This window comes from Seriola aureovittata, chromosome 12, assembly GCF_021018895.1.
Source record: "Seriola aureovittata isolate HTS-2021-v1 ecotype China chromosome 12, ASM2101889v1, whole genome shotgun sequence".
Taxonomy (NCBI): domain Eukaryota; kingdom Metazoa; phylum Chordata; class Actinopteri; order Carangiformes; family Carangidae; genus Seriola; species Seriola aureovittata.
This window is the reverse complement of record NC_079375.1, coordinates 12,257,882-12,270,829: the sequence shown is the minus strand read 5'-3', so window position 1 is coordinate 12,270,829 and position 12,948 is coordinate 12,257,882. Positions and strand designations below refer to the sequence as shown.

Sequence of the window (12,948 nt, the reverse complement as noted above, 5' to 3'; positions counted from 1 at the left end):
TACATTGCCATGTAAGTTTCCATGTTTGGTCTGAGTGAGCAGGCCATGGCATTTATTTGCTTATGACACTATCTTGCAGATGAGGTTTGTTAATGTAAATAATTACAGCTATAATTGTATTTATCAGCTTATTAGCTTTTATATCTAATTCTATGAGGTAGTCATTTTTACAAGTTTATACTTCACAGCTATAAAAAAAATCTTATTTAAAATATATAAGTGGAACATTAAACCTCATTCTGATACTATTCTATTTTGTTATAACTCTTTACAGGTATCAATGTTTCTGAGTGAATATCAAATAATCAAATAAAGCCTCTCTAGAAATTACATCTTTAAAGAAAATTTACACCTTATTTAAAGAAAAAAAAAAGAAGTCTTGTATCCATTGTGTGATACGCCACAGAAACGACACATTTATCTTCATTAGCGGGGTTTTAAAATAGCATTTAAAGCCTCTATAAGGCTCTCGTTAAATTACTGATGAGTCTCTTTTTATTTTGGTGTAGTGAAATAAATTTTTATCCATCAGATTAGAAAGAGCTGCTGTCGGTTTGCTTCTCTGTAGTGACTGATAGAGAAGTTCATTACAGTGTGTTGAATGTGCTCAGTCTAATGAGGATCCATCAGTCCACTTGAGACAACATGGCCTCCTAAAGAGAAATCAATCACTGCTGCTATTTAGAATAAAAACGGAAGACCCATCTACCTTTCAGGAGGGAAAAAAAACAACATTTCTAACATGATGTTGCAATAGTGACAAACACGCTGAATCTCTTTGAATATTAAAGATTAAAGTATCACACTTTTTCATATAGCCTAGATTAGAAATTTATCAGGAACGTTTTCAATATAAAATTTAAAATAATATCTTCAGGATGATAAAAATGTGGTAATTTTTTATTTAAAATGTGTTAAAGAATATTAAATAATATCAAATCAGCCATCTGACTGCTGTTTGTGCTGTTATAGTCTCCCATCAGTTCCAAATGAGTCGCTATGTTCAAACAGTGCAGGCCACATTTTTCATTTTAACAGGATAAAATAATTCCTATTTTTCACAAATACAAAAAAACCCAAACATTGTTGTTCTATCCCCTCTGTAATAATGATTCAATCTGGATTCCAACTTTCGTATAAAGCGATTTATTAGGTCAATATACTTTACAGTTGTCCCTTGTTTGGTCATTATTTCCTTCACATCTTTTCTTATTTTTTTTTCACAAATAGCTGTCAGAGGTGGATCCTACAGTCGCCAAACAAAATGTAAAAACGTCTTAAGTTACATGCAAATGTGCTCAACAAATTGTACGAAACACGAAACAAACAAAGAAAGAAAAATCTGAATAGTTTCACCAAATGAGGACATGCACATAACCAACAGAACATTTTGGCCCTACATATAAATACTTAAAAAAATCTTTACAGTCTCATCTCATAGTGCCCATTTGTACCAATTTTTACCCATTTATATTTACATATTCACAGAACAATAAATAAAAATGACAGCATATTGCCAACTAATTCGTCTGTCTGCGAGCAAATCCTCTCCTCTGCTCGGTCTCACCTCTCAGACAAAGTTACTGAATCCTCCTTTTTGTGCTTCATGCGTTCAACAAATCAGTGGAACATAGAGTCAATGTAAGTGTTCGTTTTTTTTTTAATTATTATTAATATTTTTGTTTTTCATCTGAGTTCATGGCCTGGTCCCTTGCTCTATTTGTTGATGCTGACTCCTCACAGCAAACCTGTTGACGTGCACAGGGATGGGGACCACAATTTTGGGATTTCGCACCGGTTCTCCTGACCGGTTGTTGACGTTGCCGGCTTTGATCCGTTTCCATTTGGCCCTGCGGTTCTGAAACCAGATCTTCACCTGCACCTCGCTCAGTTTAAGTGCATGTGCAATCTGGGAGCGTTCAGTCAGAGAAAGGTACTTTTTACAGTGAAACTCCTTTTCAAGTTCGAGCAGCTGCTCGCTGGTAAAAGCTGTTCGTCTCCTGCGGCTCTTCCCCGCTGAGCCGCCGGTCGGCAGCGCCTCCTGAGAGCCGGTTTTTAGTTTGCTCTTCTGGGACATGGAGCCACAGTTGTTCCCGTCCGAGAAACTTTCGTTCTCGCTGTCTGCGGAGCTGTCCTCTCGGTCGCTGCACACCGTGTCTGCTGACTTTAGGTCCAGCTTCTCGTCGTCTGAACTGTACAGTTTGGTCTCACCTAAAATGTGGAGAGAGAGAGAGAGAAAAAAAAAAGACACATTGACATCAATGAGCCTGCAAACCAAAAACAACCTTTACGCACTGTTTTACGTTCGACGTCAATCACAGTGTTATGACTGGGCTGGTTAGAGATAATAGGCAACATAGCCTCACTGAAAACCCCTCCAAGTGTTTGATATAAGCAGCAACATTAGCTGCAGTTACACTGGACCATAACGGCTTGTCCTGTGTGTAAACGTGGAATTTTTCTGGAAGTTTTCAGTGGTGGCCAGTGGCCACGTTTTTGGCTACTTTGTAAAGTGCAACTTAGTTCATCTCTCGACAAAACCATTTCCCACAAGTTTTCCTAAAATGTGGTTAAACATGCAGTTTGTTCTAATTTTAAAAAAATATGATCAAAAACTAGAAACAGCCCCAACTGTATTTTTTTAAAGAATTATAACTTCAGCAGCCCCAGGGTGTTGAATGCTGTGTCATTAATATTTCTGTCAGGCAAAACTAATGTTAGACGAGTTTCCCTTTCATCATCCTCACTGATTCCTCTGCTCCTCAGACACTAAAGATTTTCTACATGAACCAAGGATCTCTGCTTTGAAGCTTTTTACGCATACTTCTCACTTTTGCTCGCAGCCACCTTGATCTATGAAAAACCGATAAAAAGAAAAAAAAAAAAAAAGAAAGAAAAAAGCTAAATAAGCGACGAGGCTCCGAGCTTACCTGATATTGTTTGAAAAGTTTCCGAGAAGTTGAGCAGCTCGGAGCCCTTGTCCCGGCTGTGCAGCTCCTCGGAGTGAGGACTCTCCTGTCTCCTCGCTCCGGGATCGGCGGCGCTTAAACGGGGGCCGGGGAGTTCTTGTGGCGGGTAGAAACTGTCCGGTGGATCCGAGAAACTTGGCATCGTCGTGGTGAGCGCGACCATGGATGGCACCCCCTGTCCCAAACTGGCACAGAAGGTGTTGGTGAGCCGTCCCGCAAAAGAAGCCAAAGGCGCAAGTGGAGGTATACCAGACGATAAAGGCGAGTGGGATAAAGCTTGTGGAATAACCAAAGGTCTGTACGGCATGAACATAGGATAGCCCGTGTAGAGCAGGTGTCCCGGTCTGGGCTGAGGGGTCCCTATCAGGGAATCGATAGAAAACGCCGTCCCTTGGCCGCCGGGTCTCTGCATGTTGCAGGTTATCGCTTTCACTCGGTGGAGACTTGAGAGCAGGTGTCCTTCCCTTCGGCGACGCGCAAAAACTTTCAGTTTAAAGACAGAGTGGGTTGAAAGTAGATCCTCTGCCGTGTTGTCATCCCTGGGAGTGGACTGCTTCTCCGGATCTCTGCACTCTATATGCGTCAGTCAGTGGGGCGCTTTGTTGGGAGCCCCACCGCTACCTTTTCCCTCTTATTTGTCACACACTGAGACATAAACACACGCTCTCTCTATCTATCTACCTCTGCCCCCCCCCCCCCCCACCTCCTCCTCTCTCTCTCTGCAACTCCTCCCTCCGCCCCTCTCCTGTGCGCCGCATGTGTGTGTGCGCGCGCAGAGAGAGAGAGAGAGAGAGAGAGAGAGAGAGAGAGGGCGAGAGCGCATTGGTTATCATCTGCAATACAAGAGGAATGAAAAGGGGGTGTTTCCCTGGGGGCTCATCCATCTTCCTCAAATTACGCTTCATTTCCTTATTCAGCCTCTGACTTTTTGGCCGTCTTGAGAGGCGGTAGTTTCCCAGTGGAGACCAAATAGACGGGTCGCACCCCCCCCCTCCTCCCTACAGCCCTCCTCCCCTTTTGCCAGGTTCACCATTGACTGCAAAACGGTGTGAGAGACTGTTCCAGCCCTTCCCCTTCTATAATCGTTGACCACACCAACCCAATCAGCTATTATTAATTTTGATTGATGATAAGTAATTACTCTGGATTCAAGGGACAGCGTAAAACAACGGTGGCTTTTGTTGAAATATTGGGGCCGATGGGCATCAGAGTCAGGAGGGAGGAGAGGCAGATGTTTCTCTCGCTCTCTGTCCTTTTCTCCGCGGCTAAAAACAATGCGTTTGGCTCCAGAATAAAAAAAAAAAAGAAGTGCTGCAACAATTGTTCCCTGGAGAGAGATACTCTGTGCGAAATTAGATTCAGATAAAAGGCGTTTATGCGAGGTCAACTGCAGTGTGGACACGGACACACAGTGGCCAAAGTCAAATTTGAGTGGATTTCCACTTTGTTTGAACTCGGGAGGAAATTTTTTTTTTTAAATGCTGGAAATCATAAACTTTAACATCAATTAAACCATCCATTCATCTTTTTTTTTTTTAATCAATTAAATAATACACGTTTTGCTTTGCGCTTTAAGAGCAGTAATTCATCCTTGATCAAAAATGCATGTGGAGAATAATGATAAAAAAAAAAAAAAATCACTTTTCTCTTTTTCTTTCAGCAGAGGTTTAATCGCAGATCATTTCACCTTTTAAATGGCAATGGCAACTGATGATGATTAGCCCCATTGAGTCCTGGGTGCCCGGGCTCTCCAACTGGTCGTCTGATTGCATGAGGACATAAACATATCACCACCGACTCTGATTAGCAGTGGAGGGCCAGGCCAGGCTAATTCTTATAATTGCAACTGACTTCAGCAGCACCTCTCTGTGATCTATTGAAACCATTTGCCGGGCTCCTCTGCCTTTCTTTCTGAGAGGATCTCTGATGTTGCAGCGTTCATCTGTATACGTTTGTTTTGTTTGATACATTTTAGTCAGTTTTTAATGGCCAAATGCAATTGACAATTAAAAGAGGATTCATAATTTAGATCTATTTTTCTGACTTTTTTTTTGGTCTGGATATAGATCTAATAAAAACATTTTAATTGTCACAAGTTGTTGGTAAATTGATAAAATCAGGCCTGAAGATCATTTTCATTTATACCTTCCAAATACATAAAACCATAAACAGATTATCATCCAATGTAAATGACTAGGGGTAACTTCTTTTTCTCTTTTTTTTAATTATTAACCTACTATTTAGTTTATTTTTTTAGGTTACATCGGTGTGTGTGTGTGAAAGGTTTCTATGAACTTTTTACATCTCGTTATCAGATAAAAGATCACCTGCCATTTCATAATAAACATTACAGACATTATAGTCCGTCCAAAACGTAGTTATTCAACATGATTCAGGGCATCTTCAATTTGTCTTTAATTTCAGTCTTTTAAGTTGTCTTTTTGTTTGCATTAAACGGCTCATTGTATTTTTAAATATATTTTTGCATCATTCATTTTCTTTCCTTTTTTTTTCCCCCAGAAAAATGTAATTGATGAAAAACGACCAGCAGCAGACTAGAAGCACAAAGCATGAGAGAAGAGAGAAAATGTAACAGCAGGAAATAATAAAAGAACAGTGTCTAGATTACATGGCCGTGGAGGAATATTTTAATTTACATCACGCCTAATTTTGATATAAAACGCCTAATTACAATCATATCGGTGGGAATAATGATTATTTATGCAAATATTTGATGGCAGTCCTCAATGTAAAACACATCATTACAGTGCCCATTAACATCAAACTATGAGAATTATTATGTATAAAAATACAAGCATGTTAGTCTCTTTACTATCAAGTGCAAAAGTAAAAAAAAATAGGATAAGTCTCAAAATAAATAAAATACAAAACACACAGTTGCATACTTGCTATATACTTTGTCAACTCAAGGCTATAGCTCCCTCTTGTGGTGCAAAATCAAACATGGGACTGTGCTGAAAGCTTGATGTTGACATTAAAGTGACAGAAAACAAGCAGCTGCTTCTTCCTCCCAAAGAGTTTACACATGGCATAAAAGTATATTTAAAAAATATTCAGAGTATTGACGTATACTGCTACAGTTTCTGAATAGCTCTGAGTATCATTCTCTTCAGGTTTAGCAGCAGCGAAGTCTTCATCAGGTCTCAGCACTGAGGCTGCACAGCCTGCTCTCAGTGGATATAGCCTCTGTACTCCAGGAGCAGGTAGTTTTTGATGAAGCTGGGCAGATCAAGTTTGGGGACCACCTTGTGTACTCGGCCCTCCAGGAAGCTCCTGAGTCTGCAGCGTGCCAAGTGCTGCAGGGAGCGAGGAGTCAGTGTCAAGGAGAAGACTGACTCATAGAACTCCTTGTGCTCCTGATTGGGAAGAAACACAAATTAACATAAGTTCGTTTAGTAAAACACTGATATTATTTGTCTCACTTCACAGTAAAACAAATTGTATTTTAACAATGAATAAGTAAGCCTACCACTTAAATAAACATACATTGTACAATTCATCTATATTAGCCCTATTAACCTTTTTGAATATTAATACAATTAAGGTAATGTTGTACTTCTACACGCACACTACAGCTATATGTGTTATGCACATCCTGAAAAATACCTTTTATTTTTTGAACATCTGGTTTAAATACTGTAATCATGATAATATTTCTGTAAATTAATTTGTTATTTGAAGACCTAATGAATTTCAACCGCTAAATGGTGGGTTACCTCAGAGTTATGAGCTGTAAAACAAAATATTAAAATTAATGGAATCAGCAATGATTTTATTGGCATTTCTTGGTTATGTTCTGAAACATATCACATCATAAAGAAATTAAAGAAGAGGATGAGGGTGCAACTTAAAATGAAATACTGTTACATCTAAAATCTAAAAATATTTATTAACATTAGTTAAACCCATCAATTGACAATTTAAAACGCTTGCCTTAAACATCTCTGCAGACACCGCCTCAACCCAGGTGTCTGTGACTTTGAGGTGACTGTAGGCGTTCAGAAGGACCTCGATGGTGCGTGGAGATTCACAGCAGTGCTTCAAAACCTAAAAGAAACACCACAACACAGAGCAAAGCAAAGGGATTCATATAACCATCATTTAAGTTCACGAGCGAGCTTGTGACTCCATAGAACTGAACATAGAACTAAAGTAATTAAACACTTGTGAAATTAACAGATTGGTCTTCCCTCCAGGGGTTTAACTGGAAATTATGCAATTAGTGCTAATTAATCTCCTATTAACACTTGCCTAATTAGCAACCATGCATTTTGTCTAGTGCACGTGGGTTCACTGATAGTTGTAGTCTGTTTCCCGCAGAGAGTGCAACACTTCATGTTGTGTCATGAAATGGGAATGATTTGAATGTGAAGTTGTGAAGTCTGGAATATTGCAAGGAACGGTTTAGTGTTTCAAGACTCTTTTACTCAAGGTGTTACATGTGCGGTGCCTGCTAATTATGCAAAATGAGCCACCTTGATGGTTCATGCTGTAAATATGATATACTACTACAAACCAATCTGGAATGCGTTGGCCCATGTTACATACTTGTGCACACATTTTCTCCTCTAGCACTTTTAGACAACATGTAGCTTTTCATTTCCTACCATGGGCAGAGCTCCAGGCCACACCCGAATAGAACCATGGTTGAGCAGAGCACGAACAATCCTCTCAGGGTGATGGGAAATCTTGTAGCACACCACCTTCAGGATGTTGTGCATGGGAGCTTCACCACCGTAGTCCATGTTGTTAACACAGGCACCATTAGCCAGGAGCATGTCCACTATGTCCGGATTTACATTCTTACAGGCCATGTGCAAAGGAGTGTGTTTGTCCTGGTCTGTAGTGTGGACATCAGCACCTGCCCCCACCAGCATCTGGCACACCTTGAAGTAACGCTGGAGGTCCTGCGCCTCCTGGGGCTGAGAACAAGCAGCGTTCAGGGGTGAGAGACCCTCGTCGTTCCGTTTGTCCACAGTAGCTCCATAGCGCAGGTAGAGCTCAGTGTGGTCTGAGAGGCCGTTCCTGGCTGCCACATGTAAGGGAGTGTCATTTTCCTCATTAGTGCGACCATTGATTGCTGCACCATACTGAAGGAGATATTTGGCACATCTGCAGACAAGAATACAGAAGCTTGTTTTGCTACAGAGCACAAGTTGTGTTCATTAAAAATGATTTCAAACTGGAGGCGATTCCACACAATCTTTCAATTTTTTGTCGGTATGTTTGCTCAGTGTTATAACTACTTTGAGTGGCAGAGGCTCCACATTTCATACAATTATCTGGCACTTTTATCACTCATCTCTGCTCACCTGCCAGATGCACTCTCCACAGCAGCAGGTGGTTTTACAGTGAGGCTATATATGTAACTCTTGAATGACCAGTAGTTTATGACTGCTAACATTAGCTAACTTTGGCCAGATGTTGTGGTTCACTGACTTTAAATTGCACAATTTCCCCATACAAGAGTCAAATAAAAGAACTCTGGCTCAATTAAATACACTCAGGGGTATTGTAGATATACAATCATAAGATGTTGTCTGGTATGACCAGTGGCTTATGGCAGCTAATGTTAGTTAAAATGCTGTAGAATTGACATTTTTGAGTCAATTCACTGTTACGCTAACTAATGTTTTAGCATTGACATTTTTCCCTTAATTGTCACTTGTGCCAATAGAGGCTTCTCTTTTATGCCAAAGTTACACACATAAACTTCCTTTAAGGTGTTACAACTGTCTCCTGTTGGTGTGGGCTGTCCTGTTGTAGCTGGTAGTTAATGGTTATTCTGACAACAAGCACAGCAAAGTTCACATGAATTCGTTACACTCTGCGTGGAAAGACACAAGTAGTGGATTATTGATTAGATGAGTCAGTGGTCTACCTTTTCTAGTTTTATTCTACTCTACTCACTCAAGGGATTCTGGGCTTGTACAGACGTGCAAAGGCATGAGGCCATCTTCAGAGACAGCATTGGCGTTGGCGCCGTGGATCAGCAGCAGTTTGGTACACTCTGGCTGGCAGTTTTCACAGGCCTCGTGGAGGGCAGTGGTACCACCAGGGGCCAGGTCTACGTTGGCCCCACGTTGCAGCAGGAGTTTCAGGCAGTCCGCGAAACCTCGACCAGCAGTGATGTGAAGTGGTGTGGTCAGTTCCTGCTCATAAGTCAGTGACCATAGTCCTGCCAGCAGGGAGTAGAAATTGCACACAGTCAGCTCTATAAATAAGCAGACATGTCAGATACATCAGCTGCAAGAGTTCTGTTTCTGTTAATTAGAGCATATAGTGTAGAGTCATAACATTTCCATAAGTATTTCTGATAATACCTCATCAGAATGTCAACACCTCTCCCCGATGCAAATTACCTTGAAGGAAACAGTGATCACAGCTTTAAAATGAAAGCACTGGAAAACCTACTCAGGCCTCTGTAGTTAAATCTGAAGTTCCTCCATTCCTCTATGTTGCTGGTGTCATAAGTGGCATCAATAAGGTAGCCATACTCGTCGTCGTCCACAATGCTGAGAACCGTCAGCTCATCGCCAACAAGCAGAGAGTTCCAGAACTGTAGGACACAACCTGTGGCCTTGGCTGTGGCGATCACATCGTTTCGGTAGGTCTTTGGTTTGTGCCATTTTATCTTAGGTCCCACATAAGCCATACTGGAGCCAACTAGTTTGTTTTTTAAAAATATATTAGTAATGTGGTTGCTCCGAAACAAATAAGCACTTATATAGGTTGTTTGTGCAGACAAGGCTATTTCAGGGAGGTGTTACATGATATTTTGTTTGACCTGATGAACCTCGCCAGTGCAGTGGCACGGGAGCCAAAGACTGGTGCAGTGCATATCACCTGACCACTGATTCAGCTAATCCACTGAAGTCAATGGACAACTGACCTGATTGTTGCATTCAAGGAATTCAGAAATGACACATTTTACTGAAATATTAAAGTATCAGTAAAATCCAGTATTGTAAAGGCCCATTTTATGTTACGTGTTCATTCAGACTTGTAGTCTTGAATATCTATTTCCAGTAAATCATCAAGCCATTTCATGTGGAAACTGACTCAACATGTTGCTCTTTCTAAAAAAAAAGAAAATTGCTCATTTTGTGTTTAGTAAAAGGGCTTAGATTAATATCCTGTTGCACAGAACAATCAGATGACTCCTAAGTCTGATTATGTGATGGACATATGATGGTTTCTATAAATATTGCCTCGTGTTCTGTTTCTATAAATACTGCTTCACTGTGTCATTAAATACTACCTGAGGGTGAGATGCACCAGTTATGTTGCTTATTGTTGCGCATTAAAATAATTCTCATTTTAAAACAGTATTTTACTTTCCTATTTCTCCTTCATTTGTGTTATAATAAGGACTTGTAAAATTCTGAATTTTGGATGTCAATCTCCAGGAAATACAATAAAGCTACTTGCTATGATGTGCCAATGAATGAATTCCTAGATTAATTTCTAATGAAGATAGATGTTGTCTCCTACCTTCCCCTCTGGCGACCCAGCGCATGTCCCCTCCCTGTGGCTCAATGATGAGGTTTACTGTGGATCCTCTAGGAAAAAGGTGCTGCATAGCCTCCAAGTTTCCTGTATACAGAGCATTCTGGATGACCACATCTTGGCACACAGCTGGTGGAAGGGCAGTGCCGGACCTCAGCGGTTCCCTGTCCCTGGCCTCCTTCTTCAGCATATAGCTACTGAGGTGATGGGAGGCCATCTGCCTCTTGTACTTGTACCTCTCTAGCATGTCCTCATCAAGTTCAAGAGAACGCAAGGCCATGGGTGTGAAGACAAAGCTGCCTCGTGACATGCTGAATGGCTTGCCTCACACAGAGAAAAGCGGTTGTGTATGATAAAGTGAGGGAGACTGTCTAAAAAGGCCTGTCTCTCTGTTTCTGTTGTTTTTTCACTCTCTCTGGCTAATGTCCACTATGTGCCTGCCGGCTGTTCACAGGGTTGGTTCACAGAGTTGTTTTGATGTTTGGTATGAGGCCCTCCCTGCAGTGTGACAAGTAATGCTATTTTTATGTCTCACATGCAGCCACTCGAGCCTCTCCTATTTGCCTCCAGCAAATTTACAGCCATGCAGAGTGTCTATCGGGCTGCAAGTATCAAATGAGTTGAATAAACTCATGTTTTGTAACTACAGTACATGCTGTTTTCTTCTTATCTTATTAGACAAACCCTTGTTGAGCAAGATATGTGGGATTTGCTTACTTAAAAAGTATAGGTGACATTACATTTGCAGATTTTAAAAGTAGTTCTTATTCCTGATATATTTAGAGTGTGTCCATCTCCTCCCACTTTAAATCCGCTGAGCAAGAATAAAGGGTCAAGTAATTAGATTACAAACTTCTACACTTCCCAACAAGATTTTCACCATTATAATAAAAAACTGTTTTAAAAAGTAACGAACATTTAGGCAACTTTTAAGGTCAAATTTTGTCTTGACATTTTTCTTTGAGGAAGAGCAAATAAGAATGCCCTATTTGTAAGCCCCTGTGAGTATGTGTTCGCAAAAATGTCTTTTTTTTTAAAGAGCCTTAATGGATTTTATGTATCCACACGGCTCCCTGCATTAGAGCATTAGGCTGAATGACTGGCAACCGCTGTGTCACTCTGCCCCACGTGTAGTGTTCTGATGGTGGAGGGACGGCGCATAATTAAGCCTCTTAAGCCTACTTCCTAGGCATCTGACAAACCTCTCTTTTGACTGATGGACCACCATTTTCCAGTGCTGGTAGAAATTCTACCCAGTAGCAAAACAGATACCATCTTTCACATCTACAGACACCCTGGGCAGGTTTTCAAGGCTGGAAAGGATAACTATAAATTACCTTTGTGTTTTTGAAAGACTGATTAACTTGTATTGAATACACAAATTCATAAAACACACATATTTTAAAGTCTGTTTATCTTCCTCCGTGTTGGGGTCCATCAAGATACATGCAAGCTCTGCGGAAAACAAGGTCTGCACCACAGGTGGAGAAATACATGATATTTGTGCGGAGGTTTTACCTTCTTTCCCATTTGAAAACACAGAGGCATAGCTGCATCTCATCTATACCTTAACGACTGTTCTGGTATGGAAATCAAGGTCATTTATTTTATGTTACAGTTTGGTAATAGATGCCACATTAAACTGAAGGCAAGTAAGAGTTTCAACTTTGAAAACACACATTACCAGAGAGAGACTAGGAATATTGTTTTTGCGGCTGGAGTACATCCTTTTAAATGATATACATAATGAGTTTATAATATGCATCTGGGCTACCTCCTCTCTACTTTGATGTCTTCCAAATGGCCCGGGTGTCATCAGCAAAACATGTAGGCACTTTCCCGCCTCATTGACTCCCAAATGTATTTTAAATATCATTCCTGGTAACGCAATTATTTAAAACGCTGAACTAAACACTTACTAATGGGGAAAAAGACAGCGACTTCGATAAATTCATTTCTCAAATGGTGGGCATTCATGTTTCTTTTTGCTCTCTTTTTTTTTTGCCTCTGTGAAGCGGAGGCAACTCTGATGACAACAAAAAACATCAGCAGTAGTAACACCCCCTGCCCTCACAGCTCCCCGTGGACATATTAAATCTTTGGTTCCTCACATTACCCACCAGTAGCTGTCTCTCCAAGGTTTTCTGCATTGTGGTCAACCACCTTCCTCTCCCAAGGCAGTAAGAGGCTGGACATCAGCAACAGCCCTGATGAGAGTGAAGCATTTCATTTATGCAATCATAGGCAATTAGTTCCCTCTGATTATGTGCCTCTTAATGCTGTTTTGAGTACTGTGGCACACAGTAATACAGAAAGAGATTAAACTATAGCCCTCCCTCCACACTGAGCAGTCATTTAATATACTGAGAGCATAATGAAATGTACACAGTAATTACAGTAATATTAAATGCTAATGGGTTTGCAATTGGATCTGCTGTTAGTTTAAGAC

General features: G+C 40.6%; 2 protein-coding genes across 3 annotated transcripts; both read right to left on the bottom strand.

Annotated features, from left to right (window-relative positions):
• Window positions 1–939: 939 nt before the first annotated feature.
• Window positions 940–3,651, bottom strand: gbx1 (gastrulation brain homeobox 1). The gene is made up of 2 exons (XM_056391308.1): window positions 2,931–3,651; window positions 940–2,211 (listed from the first exon to the last, which is right to left on the bottom strand). Exons 1-2 carry the CDS (start codon window positions 3,379–3,381, stop codon window positions 1,697–1,699), a joined length of 966 nt encoding a protein of 321 aa, XP_056247283.1. The 5' UTR covers window positions 3,382–3,651; the 3' UTR covers window positions 940–1,696.
• A 1,716-nt stretch (window positions 3,652–5,367) lies between these two features.
• Window positions 5,368–11,130, bottom strand: asb10 (ankyrin repeat and SOCS box containing 10). 2 transcript variants are annotated; one of them, XM_056390463.1, is made up of 5 exons: window positions 10,485–11,130; window positions 8,901–9,168; window positions 7,598–8,102; window positions 6,924–7,037; window positions 5,368–6,346 (listed from the first exon to the last, which is right to left on the bottom strand). In XM_056390463.1, exons 1-5 carry the CDS (start codon window positions 10,807–10,809, stop codon window positions 6,161–6,163), a joined length of 1,398 nt encoding a protein of 465 aa, XP_056246438.1. In that variant the 5' UTR covers window positions 10,810–11,130; the 3' UTR covers window positions 5,368–6,160. The 2 variants fall into 2 exon arrangements, with proteins under 2 accessions (XP_056246438.1, XP_056246439.1); XM_056390464.1 differs by lacking the exon at window positions 10,485–11,130 and adding an exon at window positions 9,405–9,737.
• Window positions 11,131–12,948: the final 1,818 nt, after the last annotated feature.

Excerpts from the sequence above, each read along its gene's own strand:
- asb10 (XM_056390463.1), bottom strand. The coding sequence starts at position 10,809 with ATGTCACGAGGCAGCTTTGTCTTCACACCCATGGCCTTGCGTTCTCTT. Across the intron at positions 8,103-8,900 it reads ACAAGCCCAGAATCCCTTGA|ATGTGCCAAATATCTCCTTC; the intron begins GTGAGTAGAGTA and ends TCTTGTCTGCAG. Across the intron at positions 7,038-7,597 it reads GGCCTGGAGCTCTGCCCATG|GTTTTGAAGCACTGCTGTGA; the intron begins GTAGGAAATGAA and ends TGTTTCTTTTAG.
- gbx1 (XM_056391308.1), bottom strand. The coding sequence starts at position 3,381 with ATGCAGAGACCCGGCGGCCAAGGGACGGCGTTTTCTATCGATTCCCTG. Across the intron at positions 2,212-2,930 it reads AACTTTTCAAACAATATCAG|GTGAGACCAAACTGTACAGT; the intron begins GTAAGCTCGGAG and ends TCCACATTTTAG.